General features: G+C 42.9%; 1 protein-coding gene across 4 annotated transcripts in view; it reads left to right on the top strand.

The window, feature by feature from the left end:
• dph6 (diphthamine biosynthesis 6) overlaps positions 1–23,168 on the top strand; it is a 217,914-nt gene that overhangs the window by 138,048 nt on the left and 56,698 nt on the right. For all 4 annotated transcript variants that reach the window (XM_061843082.1, XM_061843081.1, XM_061843080.1 and 1 more), the window contains 2 exons: positions 19,661–19,734; positions 21,441–21,559. In XM_061843082.1, coding sequence (XP_061699066.1) covers positions 19,661–19,734; positions 21,441–21,559 — 193 coding nt within the window. The remainder of the gene's footprint in view (positions 1–19,660; positions 19,735–21,440; positions 21,560–23,168) is intronic.

The following is a 23,168-nucleotide window of genomic DNA, read 5'->3' on the forward strand; positions in this document are numbered from 1 at the left end:
TGTTTTTTAGGGAGGCTGGAGCAGATGACTTTAAAATGGAAAAACAGATTTTTTTTATATGAAGAAATTGAGTTACAAAGTTGTTAATGGAACAAATTAAACTCTTATGTCAAGGTACCGAGGTATTTGTATACAAACAGTTAAAAAGTAATTCATTCATTCTTTTCCCATCCTGCTTACCATCACTACTGCCGCGGCCTGAGAATGGGCAGAACATAGCTGCCTCACAGTTCTGAGGACCAGCGTTCAAATCCCGGGCCCACTTGTGTGGAGTTTCCATGTTCTGCCCGTGGCTGCGTGGCTTTTCTCCGGGCAGTCCGTTTTCCTCCCACGTCCCAAAAACATACATGGCCGGTTAATTGAAAACTCTAAATTGCCCGTAGGGTTCAATGCGGTCCAAATGGGACCAGCGACCCTATTGAGGATAAGCGATACAGAAAATGGATGGATGGATATTTAGAATGTGCTGCATGTATGTGGTGTACTTTAGTCATTCCTGGTCATTCACATGTAGAGGTTGTGTTGTAATGTTTATATGGACACTAAATCTGGCGTTTTTGACATTGGAAAGAAAGTTTCACAACGCACCGAACTCCTATAAATTCCGACCCCGACGCGTTCCGCCGACTGCTCTTCGCGTTTGCCGAGCTCTCCGAGTGCCACTAAACTTCCCCCGCCGGTTAAGGGTCACGCCGCGTCGCACCGCCGAGATGTTTTACAAGTCCTCCTCTTTGGTTTCTTATTCACTTAGTAGCCCATTAGTGGTGTCTCAGAGGGGCCTCACTTGTCTGATTCCATCTGGCCCGCTCAATGGCTACGCTGCTTTTTGCACATGTTGTAAGGAGCTGCTAAACTGCACGGCAGATGACAAAGTCATGTCGGTGCTCTTAATGTGTCGTACTTGCTAAGTCACTTCCAAAGTGCTCCGATGGATAATTAAAGTTTTATATCAAAGGTTGGGAGTAGTTGCTTCTCATGTCACAGGGCCAACAAAATGATTAGCTATAAACAATGACAGAAATCATATTCTATGTAGTGCATCTTTCCCACTTAGAGACATGAAGGATACATGGGTACAAATATGAAGTTTTTTTTTTTTTTAAGGTTTGTACGCTTTACATCCATCTATCCATCCATTTTCTTTGCCGCTTATCCTCAGAAGGGTTGCGGAGAGTGCTGGAGCCTATCGCAGCTGTCAATGGGCAGGGCACATAGAGACAAACAACCACACTCACAATCATACCTAGGGGCAATTTAGAGTGTCCAATTAATGTTGCATATTTTTGGGATGCGGGAGGAAATGAGAGTGCCCGGAGAAAACCCACGCTGGCACGAGGAGAACATGCAAACTCCACACAGGCGCGATCCGGGATCGAACCCGGGTCCTCAGAACTCTGAGGCCAACGCTTTACAGGCAGATCCACCGTGCCACCAAGTGATAGCCATCCATCCATTTTCTTCGCCGCTTATCCTCGCAAGGGTCACAGAGACTGCTGGAGCCTATCCCAGGCGTGGCCGGAATCGAACCCGGGTCCTCAGAACTGTGAGGCCAACGCTTTACCAGCTGATCCTCCGTGCCCCCAAGTGATATCTAAAGATCATTTAATCTAATATCTTATCACAACAGCCAACTATTCATGTCAATCACCAATCCGGGCCCTTCCTTTTGAAGCCACACACATTCAAAGTCACGGATACTACAGTGCAGAACACGAGGATGGCAAACCCAAGTTGACAAAGACAATGCTCTACCTGCACCTCACATGCAGTTTTTGGATCGGTATCAATGTTTAATAATGAAAAAAATGTATTGTTTGAGTACTCAATTTATCGATGGGATAGTTGGAACTGTAACAGGTTCTAAAATGATTCAATAGCAGCTACCCTGTTCTACAATCTCGCTCATATCTGGCGACTTTAGCATTTATTTTTAGTTGTCGTTCTGAATGAGAGAATGTGCCTGTGGAGTGATGTTGTTGGGAGGGGGCGTTGATAGGGGAGGGCTTCAGGACCCCCCTCGCTTATCCGCACATTGCCAGGATAGTGAGGGGCTTGGCCGGCTTGCCCGCAGGCAGTTTGCCCCCTCGGTCTGACTTCCTTTGTCATCTTCTGTTTAAGTCGGTGGCTTTATACGTTTCGCCCGCGTGCTTTTGTTTCCCGTGTGCGTCACCCGCCCCAGACGCACATTCTCACTCTTTCTGGGTTTTGAGCCTTGATGAGGAATCACAGTGACATACAAAAAAAAAAAAAAAAAAAAAAATTACAGAGGAACCTGCAAGTCTGAGAACAATGCCTTCTGGGATACTGGGTGACCTGTGATTTGTTTGGATTGACAAAATATATATATATATCATGAGAAATGATTTAAATACAAATGATCAGTTCCAACGGCCAAAACCTTCCCTATCATAAAATCTTTAACTTGGTTTTTTTTTTTTAATTAAATGTACTGTAAGGGTCAGAAATCGACTAAAAATAATAAAAAGAAAACTAATTGACGACTACCTCTTTCCGCACCCTCTACCGCATTTGCATCATTGAGTCTTGATTTTTGGGAAGATACTTTTAGCTTTGTCACCCGGGAAAAATTAATAATTATGTTATAATCTAGTAATTATGAGAAACACACATGGGTGAAGATGGTACCTTGGGAGATATTGATTTTTAACACTTTTAGACTGATACTTGACTTTCTATTAAAGCTTGGGAAAATATGTAGAACTTTGGTTCCTGGGAGAGATCCATCCATTTTCTTAGCCACTTATCCTCACGAGGGTCGCGGGGAGTGCCAGAGCCTATCCCAGCTGTCAATGTTCAGGAGGCGAAGGGGTGTAGTTTCCAAAACGGGCTAATCTTCACACGTCATTCCTTCTTTACTTGCACCAAAAAAAGAGGAAACAAAAGTAATCCGTGACGCAGTCGGTTTGGTTAAAGAAAACAAAATACAAAGAAAATGATGAGGATTGCGGATGATGATGGATGTTAATGATGCTCTTCATGATGATGATGATGATGGTCAAAAAAATATTTCGCCCAACTGTCCATATTTCCACTGTCCGTCATATCTTCGTTCCTCTTCCGGTTCATGACATCATCACAACGTATCAACTACGTAGCAAACCACAAATCCTCATTTCAAAATATCAAAGAATGCGATGTACTCATCACCTACAGCATACATATAATATGCAATTATTAGTACACAATATCACATAATTAAAACTTATCTGAAATTATTTCACTAATCATTCTGAAGAAATTATATTTAGGCTCTTACACGGGATACACCCTGAACCGGTCGCCAGCCAATCGCAGGGCACATGGAGACAAACGGCCGCATTCACAATCACACCTTGGTGCAATTTAGAGTGTCCAATTAATGTCGCACGTTTTTGGGATGCGGGAGAAAACCCACGCAGGCACGGGGAGAACACGCAAACTCCACACAGGCGCAATCCGGGATCGAACCCGGGACCTCAGAACTGTGAGGCCAATGCTTTACCAGATGAATATGTCTTGCATTTGATTCTTGACCGTACACTTTGGTTTTGCAGCGTACAGTAAAACCATTCAGGCCCCGGGACGGGTACAAACAGTCGCTTCAGAGCAGAGTTATTATATCCGTCTTGGTGAAGATGGACGGCCAGAAATAGACCCCTTCCGTACCCTGAACTGAATTTGTACACCTGGTTTTTAATCTCGGGTACATACCTATGGGTGTAGATTGTGGTGAGGAGATTATACCCCGGGGGAACCGCATGAACTCCTACCGTACCCTCTTTTTCTGACAAACTTGTACACATGTTTCTGGTATGTGATATAATCCCATCTCCCCCCCTGCGGTCAGGCCTCGATAATTGTGAAACGCTGGTAATTTCCCCCATTTCCAAGACTTCTCAGCACTGACCCCCCCCCCCCCCTCAGTCACGCAGGCCATAGATCACAGCAGTTGCGGTCCCGCGGGGGTCCCTCGCGGGCTCGGAGACTTCCGGCGATCCCCTCGTCGAGCTCTCGCGCCGTCATCGGCAGACCTGCAACCATAAACAAGCGAGTTTTCCTCCCTCTCTCGCTCTCGCTTGCCGAAAGAACAACTTTGTGATCCGGGATGTCAGGTTTGCTGAGGTTTGTAGCCACGCGGTGTAAATTGGACGGTTTGCGAACTCGTGCCATAAGCCAAAATAAAGCCTTTTGTTATCTTCAACCGATATACAGTAAAGTTGAGAAGTTAAAAAAAATAATAATCTCACTTCTTCTCATGACAAGCTGTTGAGTGGATGGGAAAGGAAAAAAAAAAAACCTTTGTTCATAAAGTGTGATCTTTTGAAAGATTCACAAATTAAATTGAAGTTACAAGATTATATTTGGCAAATGACACAACAGCAAGAGATGAAAGATTTCTTCTCCTGGAGTTGATGAGTCTCAGTGTGGAGAATTCCTCGCCTTGCCCCTGCTTTGTGTCAGCGTGAGCCAACAGTGCCATCTATGGACACAACTGGGAAGTGCATCCACTCCACTCGGCATGTTTGGAGCCATTCAAAAGAATCAAAGGAAGAGATCATATTCTTCGGAACCTTTTGTTGACAGAGAAGAGAGGAAGAAGAATCCTAATCATAATAGCGGGGGGGATGAGCCATCCATCTGCTGGCAGCGGCGCTAATGACAGCAGGACAATGCGGCCCTATCCTCAACCTCTTTGCTCTCGCTGCCGGCCGTGCACGGCGGCCCGGCTTTGAAGCGTGTAACCCGATCGACGTGCAACGGGCCGGCCGACCATCCCGTCCGAAGGTGCTCGCCTTTGAACAATCTACTTTTGAGGAACGAAGAGGAAGAACAGAAAGAGCTCTTCTCTTTCTGTTACATGGCCTATTGAGGCGTATTCATATACTACATGCCTTCTGTGTATCCTATGTAAGGATGAGCATCGAGGACTAAATTGTCCGAGATGAGGAAAATGAAACTGGGATTAATCCATTTTTTCTTTTTTTTTTTTATCAGTGTGCACTAGTTTCGTTTGTCTGTTTAAATCATTGTGTTAGTTTTGGATGGAAATAGAAGGAAAATACTGAATAAAAGGGTGTGTTAGGGAAAATAGTATAAGCAGGTTAAATAACGAGGAACTTAATCATATTTTCTGTGAATAGAAGTGAATAAATAAAGTTTTAATATTGCCAAAATGAATGTTACAATTCCCACGAGAACATACATGCGAGAGATCAAGAATTCTGCCATGTAATATTCAGTGCTATTATTAAACATTTGTGCTTTTATTTGTCATTTTAAAATATATATATATAATCGAGGAATATTAAGATTCACGTTTTAGTCATCTGAATCTATGTGTACATTATGTAAATATTATATATATATATATTCTTCTTTTCCTTTCGGCTTGTCCCGTTAGGGGTTGCCACAGCGTGTCATCTTTTGCCATCTTAGCCTATCTCCTGCATCTTCCTCTCGAACCCCAACTGCCCTCATGTCTTCCCTCACCACATCCATAAACCTTCTCTTTGGTCTTCCTCTCGCTCTTTTGCCTGGGAGCTCCATCCTCAGCATCCTTATAATTATAATAATATATAATTATATATAATACATGTATATAATATATACATATAAATAATACAATTAATTAAATTAGAATATATAAAATAAAGAGAAAAAATATACACTTCATTCAAGATTTAAGTTCATGAAACATTTTTTTGTTCTATAATATTCCAGATTTTTTCCTCATAACATTCTGTCTTTTTATCCTCTTTCATAATTGATTTCCCCAATATCGGTCATTATTTCGAGAACGTGGGCTTAAAAATGATAAACTATGTAACAAAAGTAAGAAAAGAGTCACACATATCGATGAATAGAATAGAGTATGATAGAATCTTGATTAAAGTTTTGAACTCCACATTATGTAAATAAAAGGACTTCTCTTCGGAGTAGTTTAATCAGTGGGTGACGGCCTCAGGTGACAGTTTGTTGTTTGGCTTCTCCGGACAGGAAACTACTGATTCGCTTTGTTTTGCGTCAAGATTGAGTTCATCAATCCCGCATAATTATGCCCGCCCCCATTCATAAAGCATCGCTTAGATATTTTTCTATTGTGGATTTTAAAGCCGTAAAATGGTTCCCTCCATCACCGCACCATGTGTGATTCCATATTCCATGTGTGTGATCCGCTCTGATGTGTGATACAGATCAGCAGTGTCAGTCAACCCTGGCTGTAACGCTCAGCCCCTCCCGCCGTCCCCCCACCGACACCCCCGAAGGCCGGCAAAACCCCTCATATTAGTCATATCACATCCCTCAAATCCTTTATCCTTCTCGCTGCGCTCTGTGACCTGACACGGGGGGCTTTTTTGTGCCCCATGACCCCCACTAATGCACGCGTACAGTATGTGGTATGTATGCGTGTTCAAGGTCAGGTAAAAGCGGAGCTCTGTCGTGAGATGACAGATCCATCCCGCCACTGTGTGCCTTCTTTTTAATAGGTACAGTATACCGTATTTACAGTGCTGTAAATCACAAGCGTCTGTCTTTTAATGACCTTATTTTCGCCATTTTGACATTGTTAAACGGTAATAGTAGAGTCACGCAATGAAATACAAAAACCTCTTCCTGTTGAAGGCTAGCGTTCTCTTTTGGTGAGTATCTGGCTAAAGGTGCGGGTACATGAACATATTCTTACCTTTTTATAGGGCTATAATCCATTTTACGTCTCCCGTTGAAGCCAGAATTTCCCAGCCTGGCTCAGAGTTGTCCTGCAAGCATTCCGCTTTCGCTCTGGTTTCGACGTTATGAGCGGCGTGCAATAAACTAGTTTTGTGCAGCGGCGTGCAAATATACTGTCACGCGGCAGAGAAAGGCACACCAAATTACCAATGTACTTTTTTTTCTTCCTCATTTCATTGTAGAAGGGTTTGTCATGCAAATACTTACTGGAATTCTGACTTCACTGCTGTGGTTAGGAGGCGAGCGATAGACTTTGGCACATTTCGACTTCGATACTAATTCGGCTCACGAAAGAAATGTTGTCAAAACGGAGGACCCCTGACCCCTGTTGCATTGCTTGTAAAACCTATTGTTTTTCCCCCAAGTTGTAGTGAAAAAATAGCACCAATGTACAAGGAGGGAACATAGATATTACTGTATTTTCCGTACTATAAAGCGCACCTAAGAGCCTTTAATTTTCTCAAAAGCCGACAGTGCGCCTTATAATCCGGTGCGCCTTATATATGGATCAATATTGAGCCGCAACAGGTCTGGCGACTACGCTAAGCAGCCGCCGACTCCATTTGCCTCTGCAGAAGAAGTAGCGCGCGGTGCATGCTGGGATATATGACTGCGCAGAGCGTGCCATTTCATTTCCATTTGTGTTTGTGTAAAGACCCCAAAATGGCTCCTATTAAGGGACACGCTTACGATAGAGAGTTTAACCCATTCGTGGGCAGCGTCCCATTTTTGGGATGTCATGATTTTCACGCATTACATCCTTCAGTATATCCAAATATTTAAGTGTTTTAATCTGAAGCCATAATTTGGTTATCTAAGAAAATCCAAGTATCCTCTCGCGGGCAGCGTCCCATTTTGGTTACGAGATTATAAATTAGTAAAGTTATCATATAACTTAACCATAAATGAAAAAGAAGTGTTGTTTCCCTGATTGTGGCCTGTTAGGAGACTTTTATCTCAATAAGGTAAAAAAATTGCCACCCTGCCCATGAATGGGTTAAATTTAAGGCCGATCAGTCATGTAGTAGAACACGGGAATAGAGCAGCAGCGAGAGAATTTAACAGTAACGAATCAATAGTGCCGAAGTGGAGGAAGTAAAGAAGACTAAACCGTTTCTGAGGGAACAAAGCAAGATGGCTACCCACAGCCTCTCCTGTAGCATCTATTCTATGCGCCTTATGTATGAAAAGAGTTTTAGAATATGCCATTTATTGAAGGTGCGCCTTATAATGCAGTGCGCCTTATAGTGCGGAAAATACGATAAATAGTTTCAGGGTTGTGAAAGAGGCAGCATGACACCTGTTTGTAAATGGAACGCTGGAAAGCTGGGACAGAGGTACGAAGTTTGACACCCGACACTCACTTCTCCCACGTATTTATGTTGGAAGTGATGTTGGGGTCTGACAAAGTGTTTTATACTCGCTTGACCCGACATGATCTTGCATCTAATTGCAGGATGTCGCGGGTGCGCGGCTGTTGTGGGATTAATCCCGCCTTTAGTGGATTCTTTGTGAACACCAAAGATAGTTGTTTTGTGGGATTTTTGTGTAAAAAATGTTAATCACAGATATGGTATCTGTCCCTAACCCTATCTCCACGAACCAGGAAAAAGGCAGAATCAAACAAATTGGCTAAACACCTTTTTTAAGTGTGTCCTTGGAGCAGGTACTTACCCGTATTTATAATCATTGCATTTTAAAAACAACCAATTTAAAGATTTTTGCATACCGCTTCTGGTCAAGCTTCAGAGGATTTCTTGCTGAGAGATAAAAACAACGAGTGGGAAAAACACAACACTCATTTTACTATTTGAGTCACAGATGAAACGATGGCAACTCTATAACTCGGTAACCTTTGAGCTGACGAATGCAGACGAAGACATTTAAGCTCATTAGAGTGATGAAGAACTATAGATGATCTCCACGCACGTCTTCCCATCCGCCAGCTTTAATTAGCGACGACATGACGTCTCTGTCGCACCGAACTCCGGGCTCCGAGAGGATGGAAATGTTACTTTCAAGTCGAATTTGCCGCGCCGGATTGCATTCTGCGAAACATCGGCGAGGCTGATCAAGTTTACACTTTCTCCATTTGTATGTGCTTTCATGTGTAATAATTTCTCCCTAATTTAGATTCTGACCTTCAATAGAGCAACATGAAAATGTAAGATAGCTTACACGGCGGACGTATATCTGCTTGAAAGAATAGTTCGGAGTAAAGCACAGAGGTCCACCAATGAGCGTCTCTTAACTTTGCCGTCATACTACCAGTTTGGAGCAGCCAATCGTTGTGTATTTGGCCAGAACTTTCTTGAACTTGGGCTAGATTCAAAAGGGTTTTAGTCTGGGATGCTCAATTTTAGATCTTTTTGCTCATCCCTGGCATGGACTCTATGGTATCTATGTTTTATTATTTACCAAACTGATTTGTGACAGGTGCCCGTTCGTCCAGTTAGTGCAGCGAGAGATAAAAACCTCAACAATTGGGAAATCCAATTAACTCAATTTCAGACACTCCAGAAATTTGTATCTCGCTGTTTTTGCAAATGATCAGGAATAGTCCGCGGTAAAGCACAGAGGTCCACCAATGACGGTCTCTTAACTTTGCCATCATACTACCAGATTGAAGCTGCCAATCGTTCTGTATTTTCCTAGAACCTTCTTGAACCTGGGCTAGATTCAAAAGGGTTTTAGCCTGAGATGCTCAATTTCCGATCTTTTTGATCAAGGTGTATCATAGAGTTAAAATGGCATGGAATCCATGGTATCTATGTTTTATTATTTACCGAACTGATTTGTAACAAGTGCCTGCTCGTCCAGTTAGCGCAGCGAGAGATAAAAACGTCAACAATCGGGAAATCCAGTTAACCCAATTTCAGACACTCCAGAAATGTATCTGTTTTGCGAATGGTCAGGAGGAGTCAATCACAACTTATCTCTCTCTGCGCGCATGAGATACCCAATCTGACTTTAAACCAGCCTTGGGTTCAAAAGTCAGCGACAAATGGCCTTAGTTCATACAGCACATGCTCAGTTTTGGATAAAAGAAACTGTTTAAATGTTCTTACTGCTCTTTGACTTAGTTTTTATTGCATTGTCATCACACATTTTTCTGGATCAAGATGCTGCAAGGGATAGAGGGTAGCTGTAGTGAGCAGGCTGCCGGCCAGCCGGAGGAATCTCTTAGCTGTATCGATTAGGGAGCTAAGGTGTTGGAAGACAAGTCGGAGCGGTGTGAACTGCTGGAGGAGGGCAGAGCCGGGTGTCAAAATCAAACATACAGCCCCTCTCTGATTACCGGCGCGGTGCCGCATTAGACGTTCATAGGGGGGGCGGCTCAACAGGAAAATGGATTTTTCTTAAAAGCAGCCTAATACATAAATCATGACCTCAGGGGTCACCGCCGAGGGTTTAGGAGAGGCGATCAATAACCAAGCTAATGCGAGCTTGTTTGCGGTTCGGGGGTACCACCGAATGCTGTTCATTGAATGAGATTACAAGCAGCCGAAACTTGTTTCATGTTGGTGTTTTGGTCCTTCCACCTTTTGTTCAGGCACTCGCCGTTGTTAGCTTCGTCCTGTGTTTGTCCGACAGTTGAGACTCGCAGACTTTAACGGTGCAGCGTATAGCGCACAGTTTGGTGGCCCATGCGTGGAAGTAGAGGGAGCTGTTAGAAGGGGGGTCATGGGTGAAGTAGGACAATTTCCCCACCAAATTGGCGCTAGTGCTTCGCCACAAAATTAGACACTAGATAAAGAGTCTGGCCTTCGAGCCGTTGTAATTTGTTTGTATTTTTCTACTTACTTGCTTGCACTTTGCTTCGTCGTGTTTAGCGATGATGGAAGCCGATATCCTTATCTTGCTTCACCAAGGGCATTGAGCCACTAAGCGCTGCTACGCTAGCAGTTTATTCCGTGGGGGGAGGCACCGCATGATCACAGTCATCTTTAGCAGATGTAAATAGCACGCATTTTTGGATTTTGTTTTCCTCCCCAAGTATTTTTTTTTTGTTCACAAAGTAAAACATACATTTCTCACCCCCCAAAAAATCTCAAAATGGCTTTCAACTATTGCCCATTGATTTATTTTGTCCAGCAAATACAAATAATAATGTAAAAAGTCACGGTTTTGCCAATGCTTGTATCAAAATACAGTGACAATCGATTGGATAATGTTTCTGTCATCACCTGTTGTTGTATTTCATAGAACTGTTCCTAGGTTACTTACACCAGTAGTTTATTCCTTCGTCACGACATTGTAAATATCTCTACTGGCTATGATCAATATCTGCGCAGTAGCTCGGATTGATTTTTATATTTTCTTCTTTTTCACCCAGATACAGTGCTCTGGTTTTCTGAAAAATGTATTCTTCACAGGTAAAACCTGAAACAGGGAATTAAGTACGAATATTCAGCCTAATTTATAGGCTTGTTATTAGAGGGGGGGAAAAAGTACTTAAATACTATCAACAGTCAGTTAGGCTGAGTACTTTACAACAGACAGCTCAGCTGTCTTTCAATCCAAAACGATTCTTACCTTTTATGTTTTGTTTTGCGAGCCATTCCCCACAAGAAATATTGGTAGCAGGCCCCATTTACGTTTCCGAAGCTTAAGTCGTAACCCACTGTTGGAAAAACACCACATGTAGTCTGGAGAATAGGTTAGAGCGGCGTGTTTTCCTGAATTCGCTCTCCGGGGGGGAGCGCGAAGGGTCTGTGATGGTCGGTTAGAGCGACGCGTTGTTGACTACAGGACAGACAGAGCGGGCCAATATGCCAAGAGCATGGAACCTGACCTCACCAGAAACAACATTTACGTTTGAGAGTGTGTGTGTGTTTATAGATCAGCGCGTGACCGTGTGTATATATACGTGGACGTCAGTACTTGAACGCGCGTGGACCCTCTTAGACCCCCCTGTTGATACGGACCATGAAAAGCAACTGACATGGTTTACCTCTCCGCGGCATGAGAGGCTCTCGTTTTGATTTCTGTCTCAGACATTCTTACCTCAGCTGTGACAGAGCTGGATTAGTTTTTCTTTGCTTTCTTGACGTGTAACCCACTGAAAACGTGATCCTTTCATTGGTGACAAGCAAAACCTGGAATGTTTGGTCGCTGTTACATCATTTCCTCCCCTTGCAAAAATAATCCCAGTTGATAATGGGAAAAACAACGGGACAATGTCCCACTTTCTGCAGAAAATAACATTAACGTATCGGTTTTCATGGCTTGAATTTAACTATTCACGGGCCGACGGTAGTTTGATAAACTACCTTCCATCTAGGCCTGTCGCCCAATGTTTAATTTTCCATCCGTGTTGATATGGAATGCTTCCTTCGTCCTTGGGCTTGCTGAAACCTGGTCTTTGTGCTTGCTTTGGCCATGGCGTTCTCCCTCTTAGCCTCGCTTCTGGTGAGGCTTGTGTTTATTTGTCCTTATATAGCCAAGAGGAAATTTGTGAAACATTATTCTCTTAACTTTTTTACTTCATTCCTGTTATTCTATACATACAGACTTGGGCCTTGTGTTTGAATTGTTGTAAAGGAATTATGAGTGTGTCTAACACGGAATATAATGTTATAAGCCTTGATTAGCCCAGAGAGGGAAATTCTTGTTACAAAGCAGTAAGTGGACAGTAGCACCACACAAGAATTTAAATTATCAAGACAAATGAAAATTTTATATGTAGATATTTACTGAGACAGAATAAGCAGCATAGGGATGGGGATGGCAAACTTAACATGAATAGATGCAATATATAAAACTATGTATCTGTTTTTTGCATGTTTTCCCACTTAGGAATCATGGAGGAGTCTGAAATTTTCATCAGAGGTGCATGTCCACTGCGAGAGAGATAATCTAAAAAGAAAAATTCAGAAATCACAATGTATGATTGTTTTTAATGATTTATTTGTGTGATACAGCTGCAAATAAGTATTTGAACAACTGAGAAAACCAATGTTAATATTTGGTCCAGTAGCCTTTGTTTGCAATTACAGATGTCAAATGTTTCCTGTAGTTGTTCACCAGGTTTGCACACACTGCAGGAGGGATTTTGGCCCAATCCTCCACACAGATCTTCTCTAGATAAGACATCTTTCTGGGCTGTTGCTGAGAAACACGAAGTTTAAACTCCCTCCAAAGATTTTCTATTGGGTTTAGGTCTGGAGACTGGCGAGGCCACACCAGAACCTTGATATGCTTCTGACAGAGGCACGACCCATCCTCAATTCTCTGACTGAGGGAAAGAGGTTGTTCCCCAAAATCTCACAATACATCTCGGATAATGGATGGTTGGAGAATGAAATAAGAGGCAGCAGTGAAGTGACAGTGACACTTTTTGGAGTAAAGTATGATATATTATCAGTACTAAAGAGTACAAACAAGAAACAGTAAGAGTAGTCTGCTGCATTACATTTCAGAACACATGAATCAGCAAAATCCATAGAGTATATTTAGTTAGCAATGAACTTAGCAGAAGTCTTGGTTGTAAAGTTGCCCTATTAATGTGACAATAAGCATTTTTACTCATTGCGTTGATGAGCCAGTGTCTAATACTGTACCACTCAGTGAAGGTTACTACTTTATCCTACCTTAGAACCAGTTTTGTGAGAAATGTGTTGTTCTTTTCTTGCCGTACTGAATGGTTGAGGACTGACACGTGACAAGCCAAGAGACCGGCTGTGAGCTCAGACCCGTCTCTCAACAGCTTCTCAGGATAGAAAGCCTCACCAATTTACCAATGACCACCAAAGATTTCCGGCGCTTTCAAAGACAGCTGCTAAGTCTGCGTGTCAAGTCATACACTGATGGATTGTATGTAGATTTTCATTTTTCGTGTCACTTTTTGGAATCACATTTGTAGCGTATCGGAACAAGTTATGTATTTGACGTACGCATAATTGTATTAGGATGATTTTAGATGGACATAAAACTGTTTTTTCACAAAAAGGTGAAAACCTTAGGCTGATCATCACAGACGCTCATTAGCTTAAGGCGGACTCTTGTTCCAAAGGCTTCCACCTTAATAAACTGATGTCAGTAACCGGGCAACCCTTCCAGCTTCCCCTAATCTATTTTTATTTTGGTGTTGTTCTTATTCCGGAAACCGTAATACAAATCAAATTGTCACGTCAGGCCAGTTGTAAACCGAGGACACCCTACAGTCATGACTACGGATGGCCTTGTGAAGAAGTATTCCTGGCAGATTATTGCGAAAATCACTTTGAATAATTGTTCATTTTCCAGCACTTTTGACATGCAGGAATTATACAAGATGACCTTCGCAAATTTAACTTTAGTGGGGACTTTTAAATCTCTTGCACACAAGACTTTTGTGACCTAGAGAATCTGCAATTTTGCAATTTTGCAATTTAGTGTTGGCGAGCTCGTAAATGTGGTCTCAATTTGGTAGAAATTGGACACAATCTTATGTTTGAAGGAGCTCTAGAAGTAGAGAACGTGACCAAAATAGTAAACTTCCTGCCCGCTACCACTCCCATACATGCTGAACATTTGGACCCAGATGAATATGCTTGCAAATATGGTATGTATGGAAAGACCTCAACATGTTTTAAATTATTTGACCTAAGAATCCTAACAGTGTCCTCCTCCCGTGTCTACTATCACTTTTTACGCGAATTTGGGAGTCACCTAGACATAGTTCTGGCTTTCTCTACAACACGTTTGCATTTCAAGGACTCTTGGAAATGCCGACCAGATTTCACGTCACAAAGTGAAATTGGCTTCTGGTTCTGGATTTTCAGAGGATTCCATTATGATGTTATTTTGAATGTGCAAATGACCTCAAGATGGGTATTTTTTTGGGGTGGGTGGCCTTAGAATCATAACGTCATCCTATCATGTCTAGCACAGCTTGTGCAAAAAAGGGGAGTCACCTTGGAGTAGGTCCACCTTCACAAAATGCGGCAAAGACGCTGATTTAAAACAGAATAAGCCAGCAGTACGCTTCTTGCCAGGGTGCCGTGTCTTGAGTTGTCGGGACAGCCAGCCACGCCCCGGGACTTTGTGTCCACGTCACATTAAACACAATCACTTGACCTAAGCTGGCCCTATCCCCCCACGTACTACATGCCGGCCCAGCCCCTCTCTCCATGTTCTCACCATGTCATTACATTACATGACTATCGGGTGCCGAGCTCTTCTAATGGGGGTGAACATTAAAAGCGTCCAGTCACTTACTTGATGGGACCTGGAAGAGTTGGATGGCGAGGAGTGTTTGACAGAAGTGGGAGGGTGGTGGCGGTAAAGGATAGGGGTTAGAAGCGGTGTCGATATGATGATGGCTATACAGTGTGTGATGGCGCCCCGATGCCCTTGAGCAAGCTGTCATTCAAAGCACTTTAATTAATTTCTCTACCTCGTCTCCTTTCACTCCTCCCCCTCCTCCTCCTTCCTCGCCATCACGCCGAAGCCCGCCACACAAGAGGCAATAACATAATGGAAAGTGTGCGTCAACAACTTTGGACTCGATAAAAGGAGATTTTTTTTTTCTATTTTGCATGGAAATATCTGTCAAGGCGGCGCATAATAGTCAAGATCCGCCAACTCGGGCATTTCATCGTCGCCAGAATGGGCAGAAGGAGGCATTTTGGGAACCCAGCATTTCACTAAATGGAGCTTTTGTATTGTTAAGTAGTATAATTAAGACGTCACAGTGACAGCCATTGGGAGGGAGCTAATGAGGTTTCTTATGTATTATTCCAAAGGAATATAGAATTTTGAATATTTAATGGTATAATTAATTGTCTTGGTCGCTGCTTCTGGCGTCTATTCCTCAATATTGTACAGTACGGTTTGGGCTGTGTACTAGACTGTGTCGGGCAAGTTTTGCATTTATTATTAATAGTTACTCTCACCCGAAAATCTATTTATACTTTATCCTTACATCTTATCCTGTCCAGGGTTGTTGTAAACTGAAACCTATCTCAGCTGTGTTTGTTCGTAAAAAAAAACAAACAAAAAAAAAAAACAAGCAAACAACACTCGTATAAAATCATATAATATAATATAATATCATGATTTACGGCCATCTTGTATAATGTTGCATCATCAGGGACTATATAGCCAGCCCTCGGTGGTACAGTCACACAGGAAAGGTGTGACTTGAACAGAAATCCAAGTCCCAGTACGAAACCAGAGCAAAATATGCGTACTCAAGTTTATTGAAAAATGCCATCTTGGTAATTTTTTTTTTTTAGGTTCCCACTGCAGTAACTGTGACTAGAATTATGTCAGACACATGAATGACCCAATAAATCTTAAAATTGCATGAATTCCTTATTCATTGCAGAGAAATGGTTTGGAAACCAAAACTACTTTGAAGTCAAACAGTGCCACATTACACACACGATCCAAATTTGGAGATCCTACTGTACAAAGGAAGACATTTTGAACTAAAAACTGCGTGGCGCTTTTCTCCTGTCTTACCATTTGGTCTTACCTGAAGGCGGCGTGACTGTGAATTCCATTAAACAAGTCTTTTATGCCGTTACCGAGATGAATGTATATATAATTGCAAAGTATATCACGCACGCTACCTTTGCGATTGAGTTTAACGGCCGCGTTGTTTCTTTGTGGAGCGCGCCTACTGGCTTTAATCTTCCCCCGCAGCTGACATTTTAATAACTCGGTCCTCATCCATCCATTTACACGTGAGACAATCTAGATGTGGGGGTAAGTAGGAGTTTAATGAATTTGACAATTAGTAACAGGAGTTAATGACGGCAAGAGACTAAGTACTTTGATGGACATGGCTAGGGGACCAAGGGTTTCCATCGCTTAGGGCCATAGATCCTCATTAATAGCTTTTTTGTGCCTGATGGAGAGGACAGGGATAGCCAGGCCGGGCCTTTGTTTAGGAGTCCCCTCCGACGGGGCTCCTGCGGGGTTGTGCAGTCGCACAACGCCGGACTTGAATTAGTCCCGCTCGGGGCATGAGTTAATGCAGGGCCTCGGGCCCGGCATGAGGTGAATTCGCCTTTAATGAAGCAGAAAAGTGACATGGAATGGGACATCTCTGTCAACAGTCATGTAGATGGCCAGATAGTTGTGATTCTTTATGGGCTACCTTAGCTCTTTTTCACTTGTTATTTTGAAATCTTGAGGTACCATGATCACCCCTCTTGGTATCGCTGTTCATAGTATTGTCCTTGAGAATGAATCGCATCTTTGGGGCTATTTTGAGTAAATTTCTGTCCTTGTACACTGATGAAACCCCATAAGGTAAATCACCCAAATGAAGCAGGTATAGAAGACAGATCGAGTCCATGTTAAATTCCCAAATTTCTGCTTTGAAATGGTGAAGATGTGCGATTCATTTGGCTTGTTGTCATTGGCTTGGTGCTGCAACCCGACCAACGAACTTCAAGGTTCTCAAAGTCTTAAATCCCTTAAGTTTCAAAGCCAACCAAACGATTTTGTTCTTTCTGGACCATTGGTGTCAATGCCCTCGATCCGCCCAACCTGTCCCTTATACTCTTCTTTTTGACCTTCCTCATCCCAATCTGTGCCTCCTAATTGGCCTCTTTAGGAAGTGACAGTCGCATTTAGGCAAAGGGTTATCATTGCATTAGACGAGAGCGCCGGCCTCAAGGCTTACCTCGAATTAGACGACTGCGCCTGCAGCCCCCTTAGCTCCTACGCCGTGCCTGAAACGGTATCAGTCCGACTTAATTACTGTCACCGGCCGGTGGAATTGACTGTAATGGTTCTCACAATGGATGGATGTTAAAACATCCTGAATCCCAAGGCCTGTAGACGTATAAACCTGAGCTTACAGAATTAGAGCCCTGTTTATCTGCACGTGTTTGCCTTTTTACCTTTTACACCGCACACTGTTTTCCACCAAAACACACACATACGTATGCACGCGCACCCGCGCTCACAACATTGCATCTTTTATCTGATTAGGAGGCATGCCTACTTGGAGTTGTGTGTGCGCTTGTGTGCAGCACAACATCAGGCCCCAGGCAGGGCATGGATTTCATTTAGAAAAGTATCAAAGGTTTACACGCTGCTCGCTTTAATCAGCATGTTTATCAGGCAGAGAAAAATTGCAGGAAGCCAGCGCGGGCGGGAGAGGGGCGAAGGAGGAGGACAACCGCAAGGGTTATCTTAAGGACCAGTAGCCAGGGAAATTGATAATGTCTACAGGGTAATTTACTAGAGACCGCTCCATCCGCCGCGCTCCTACCGCCAGCCTGGCATTCTAATTACAGTCCGTGTAATGTTCTAATGAATCTGCAGGTGTGTGTTGGTGGCGGGAGTACGTGCTGAGGTAGAGAATGTGTGTACGCGCATGCACCGCTGCACCTTGCTTGTATTTGTGTGATTGCTTGCGTGGCTTCAGGTTTGAATCTGTTCCAGTTCTGCCCTGGAGTCACATGCTATAGGAACGTGATGGACCCCATTTAGAATGCCCCTCAGTTGTCGTGAAAATGGAAAAACTGCGAACAGATTAAAACGGGCGGTTGTAGCTATAGTACAGGAAATGAAAATGGGAGAAAACTGGAAGAGTTAAGCTTTTCCGAGTATTGTGGTTCGCAACCGGCCCTGTGATTGACTAATGACCATGCAGGAGTGCAGTCTGCCTTTCAAAATAAATTAGCAGTGATTAGCTCGACTCACCATAGTTCAGGGAGGGCAGTAGTTTGTAGTATTGTAGTAGTTCACACAAATTACTTTTCCTCAGCTGGTAAAGTCTCGTAGTAGTTCACATAAATGACTGTCCTTCAGCTGGGAATGCCCCATTTCTGTCATTGGCAGGGACCGTTCTGAGTTGAATTTCAGCCTCAAGCCGTCTATCTTCCTCTTAGGGAGCCTGAGTAATGTAATGTAATGTAGTGTAGTGATTCACATAGCTGTATTTCCTCCAGTTGGCAATGTTTTTTTCCTTGCAACCAGTCAGGGGTGTGATTTGTTTTAGCCTAAATCAGCTGTTATTGGCTCTACTAGTTTGTCAGAGTATCACTGCAGGAAACTGCAAAAAACAGTGCATTGCTTGACATTGCTAACAAACAACAAAATTAGTTTGGGAACAGAGGTCTCCTGTAATTACTTCATAGCATACAGTAGATGGACATATTTTAGTCACCCAGATGTTAAGGTCTGCAAGAAAACAAAATACTGAAGCAAGCTGAAGACTATTTTTTTGTGTATGCTGGGTAAGTACGTTTCTTTCGGCTTGTCCCTTTCGGGGTCGCCACAGCGTGTCATCTCAGATGAACGCACATATATGTTTGGCACAATTTTTTTACACCGGATGCCATTCCTGACGCAACCCTTCTCTGGGAGTGGAGGCCCCAGTGGGATATGAACCCACAACCCCTGGTTTACCAAACCAGTGCTCTAACCACTGAGCTACAGGGCCCGTGTATGCCGGGTATTGCGGGAATAAAAAAAACCTCATTGCGTTTCTCAACATTGTGATCTGCTATCAGTAGTGTATGCTCTGAAACGAAAGGGGCAGTTGATGACAATAAATAGCCTCTGCTGTAATGGCTTTTGACCTCTGCGGCAAGCAAGAAAATGCAGCACTGCATCAAAGTAGAGGCAGGAGTTTATTACGACTGCGTACGGCGGTAAGGCACGCTAATGTAGCATTACATGCGAGGACTCGTAGCTTGTGTACACAAATCACCAGGGAATATCGACAGTGACTTTGATATGAACAGAATGTAAACATCCCGACAGTGAGTGGAAAGACTTGCCATGTGTGCACGTGTATGTCACCCTACGTTTGTGTGTGGCTCGGGTCAGATTAGAAACACCATTGTAGGTCGAGCAAATAGTATTGAACCCCCACGGGTCGCGAGCGTCATTGTCTTTACTGAGTACATCGCACATATTGTCAGAAAATGGATGAAAAAAAAAAGCTTTCTATTTGAAGGTTCCTTCATTCCGTCCACAGGAAAAGGAGGGTGTCGACGCTGTGTCGGCGGGGGCCATTCTTTCTGATTACCAGCGGGTCCGTGTTGAAAACGTGTAAGTCTCACAACACACACAACACACACACACTTGGGGGTATAACACACTTGTTTCGGACTTAATTAGGCTTCATTCCGAAATTAGCAACGGGATCTGAAAGTTGCATTTAACAGCCCGCTCTGTCAAGCTTCACAATATATGTGCGGTCACAAGTGTACACAGCTAAAACCCCGAACCGCACCCAGCAGAGATTTTCAGGGATCACGTTAAAGAGGCCCAAGCAGATTTGTTCTGTCAACTCGCACTTTCATTGCACTTTCAGCCATTTCCTGAGTAGAATGTTTTCTGTGTAAATGTGCTGACCAGTACCCGGATATGCATATACATGTTTTGGGTCAGAGATGTTTCAGAATTGTTGTCCCAATCGATACATATCAAATCCAAACTACAATTTTTTTCCCTTGAAGTGATCCCCTTGTAGTCTTAACACAATTTCCCAGCCTTGTTTGCAAAGTGTCCTTGCACTCAAGGAAGGATTCTTTTGGGATCCTCTGCAGCGCCGTCATAGTGACCTTCTTGATGTCATACACATCTTCAAGACGAGTCCTCTTGATGACCCCTTCGAGATTGGGAATGAGGGGAAAAAAAAACATTCAGGACCGGGTCACGTGAGTACAGAAGTTGCTCCAGCACATCAGTGTTCTTCGGATTCCGTCGGATGGTCAGGGCGTTGTGAACAGGCGCCCCGTCATTGATAACGCAGCCAAAACCTGACCTGCCACAACTCTCGCAGCTTCTTGCACACTGAAGAAAGCAAACAGCACAAGAACTATTGGTGGACCAGCTGCTGAAACTTTTCTGACACACCTTATTTTCCTGAGCTGGGGTCAAGCATTTGACCTTTTTTCCTGAATCGAGTAAAAACATGAAAGAAGCCTTTTTATATTCTTGATTTTTTTGTAATTACTGTTTCATGTCAGGGGAAAAATGAATCAATTTTTTTTAAATTTGCAAATTGTGAAGTTTTTGTGACGTATATTTGTACTTGTATAAATATATTAGTTATATATAGTTATTATATTACTTTGTGAAGTATATTTATACACATGTTATGCCACAGTTCTTAACTAGTGATAGGCATTTGACTAAATTTCCCTGCATTCGTTGTTCATTCATTCATTCATTCATTGTTGTCATTGGTTTGGTCCCCGTCGGGCGTACGTTATTTAGTCGGAAATAACTGAATAATGACCCCAAAAATTTCCTCCAATAAATATATTTTTATTTGTGATGGTATAAAACTCAAAAGGTTTTATACCATTATTATTTCTTCATTGTTTTTAAAAGTCAGAACATAGCAAAGAGATTTTTTTTCAATTTTAATTAAATTATTAACCAATTAATTAGTAGTATTTGGAAAAAACATTTTAAATAAGGAAAAAAAACTAATGATTTTATATTTAACAAGATATTGGTGGTTTTTGTAATAGTAATATTCATGGATTCAAATGATTATACAACACATGGACAAGGTGTGGTGTCATCAAAAACCAAAGTTTTCCTCACAAAAAGAACTGTTGCTTTGTTTTAGATGTTATCACATATTAAATAAAATGAGCGGGCATAACGCATTTTCTCCGCAACAATTTTTTTCAGCAACTCCCAAAATACTTGGAGAACTTTTAGGGGCGCTCAAACTTCAAGTTGCCACCGCATTCAAGCCGCTTCACCCCCAATTTCACGTTCACCTGTTCCCCCTCCAGGTGTTTGCGTCTTGGTTTGCACCCGCTGGCCTACCTGTGGCGCCGAGACCAGGAGTCGCTCCTCTCGGAGATGATATCATCTGACGTCCACGCCATACTCATCAAAGTCGCCGCCTTCGGTGAGCTGTCCTCCCCTTTCTCTTTTTGTCCGTCGAGCCAATGAAACACCCGAACTTCGCGGTCAACCGTTTTACTATCTCCTGAGGCTTTGTTATGTAGTCGCGTGAATCAAAGAATTTTGGTAACTGAGTGATAGGGTGAAGGGAGAAGAAAGCCAGACAATCAGAATAATAGCCTCAACACGAATCTGTGGCTTAGCATCGGTTGTCGAGACGTGCGCCGGAGGCAAAGGTATTGAAGCAGAGAACAATTTGAAGAGATAAGGAGCGTTGAGGGAGGAGGAGGGCGTGTACGCGATTGTGTGCGGCTGGCTGGCAGCGGAGATGAGATGTAATCGCAGGTGATCGCCCAACTTCTCCCGTTCACATTCAGCCCGTCGACAAACGGCACGTGTCCCTCGTCGTACCGGAGCAGCAACCCCTTTCTGTGCTTGCGTGATGAAAACGGGCGAGCGCTCATTTCTATCGCTCAACTGCTTCAATCTGAGCTAAATGCGCCGTAAACGCGCGCCCTACCTGCCTGTTTTGGAGCCCGAGGGGGAGAAGATAACTGAATAACAAAAGGATGTTCGGAAAAGCGAAAATAAAAAACTTCAACTTTCTCAGGTGTTCAAATGTTCACTTTTATGAATGTGATGGCATGGCGGAGACAGCTTTTGAGTTTACTGGTGAGAAATGATCTTTTTTTTTTTTTTTCAACATTTCTCCCGACTATGAATCATTAGTTGTTAACCGTTACTCAGGGTTGCACTTACGAGTGGGCTAGTTCAATTCTTGAGTTTACCATGCCACGTTGATGTTTAAAGCGTAACTTTGATGAGTTTCTAATCAGATTTTTACCCTGCTCAAGGAGGAGGAGCCAGTGCTGCTTGCAGCAACACATAATGTAATGGCCCTTTCCGATGGCGACCTTAAACTCCGCCCCCTTCACCATGTCCCACAAGCTTGTTTGAAGTCGATTCTCTATCGCGTATTCCAGATAATATTGGGGTATGTTTTTTTGCCAAATGCGTCAGACTTGTCCAAGAGAGTTCTACGGAGAGGTCTCAACTATTTCACACAAGGATATGTAGATGGAATTAAGATTTTGGAGGGAGCAGGACGCAATGTCAGATTTACGGCTAAATGTTGGAGATCGATCCAAAAATGTTTGACGCCTCACAAACTTCATAATGCAATCTAAGAGGATAAAATAGTGGAATCGTACTGCGCATGTAAAGCAGGGTGAGTACTTTTTACCTGCTCTGTCTTAAAAGTATGATGTGATACAAATAGGCAAATAGACATTTCTCTTGCATGACATATCGCGCATTTACGTATCACTAACCCGACTCTTTGGCATAAAACATGACACACTTCATTCAGCAGGTCAGTGATACACTAACAAAGTGAAAGTTGTTCTAGTTGTATAAAGCACTGATAATAATTCAATCAAACTCAGAGAAGATGCTTCTCCCTCACTTACCTTCGAACATACAGCCTAGTGTTTGTTGATATTTTTCACACTGAGTTGTATGTGAGGTCTTCCGCGAGTCTTAATCCATCGTAGCAACTTCGTCAGCTGTGTTTTAAGGTTTGGAAAATGAATCAACCTGGCCCTTTGTAACTT

Source organism: Syngnathoides biaculeatus, chromosome 15, assembly GCF_019802595.1.
Source record: "Syngnathoides biaculeatus isolate LvHL_M chromosome 15, ASM1980259v1, whole genome shotgun sequence".
In the NCBI taxonomy this organism is placed as follows: domain Eukaryota; kingdom Metazoa; phylum Chordata; class Actinopteri; order Syngnathiformes; family Syngnathidae; genus Syngnathoides; species Syngnathoides biaculeatus.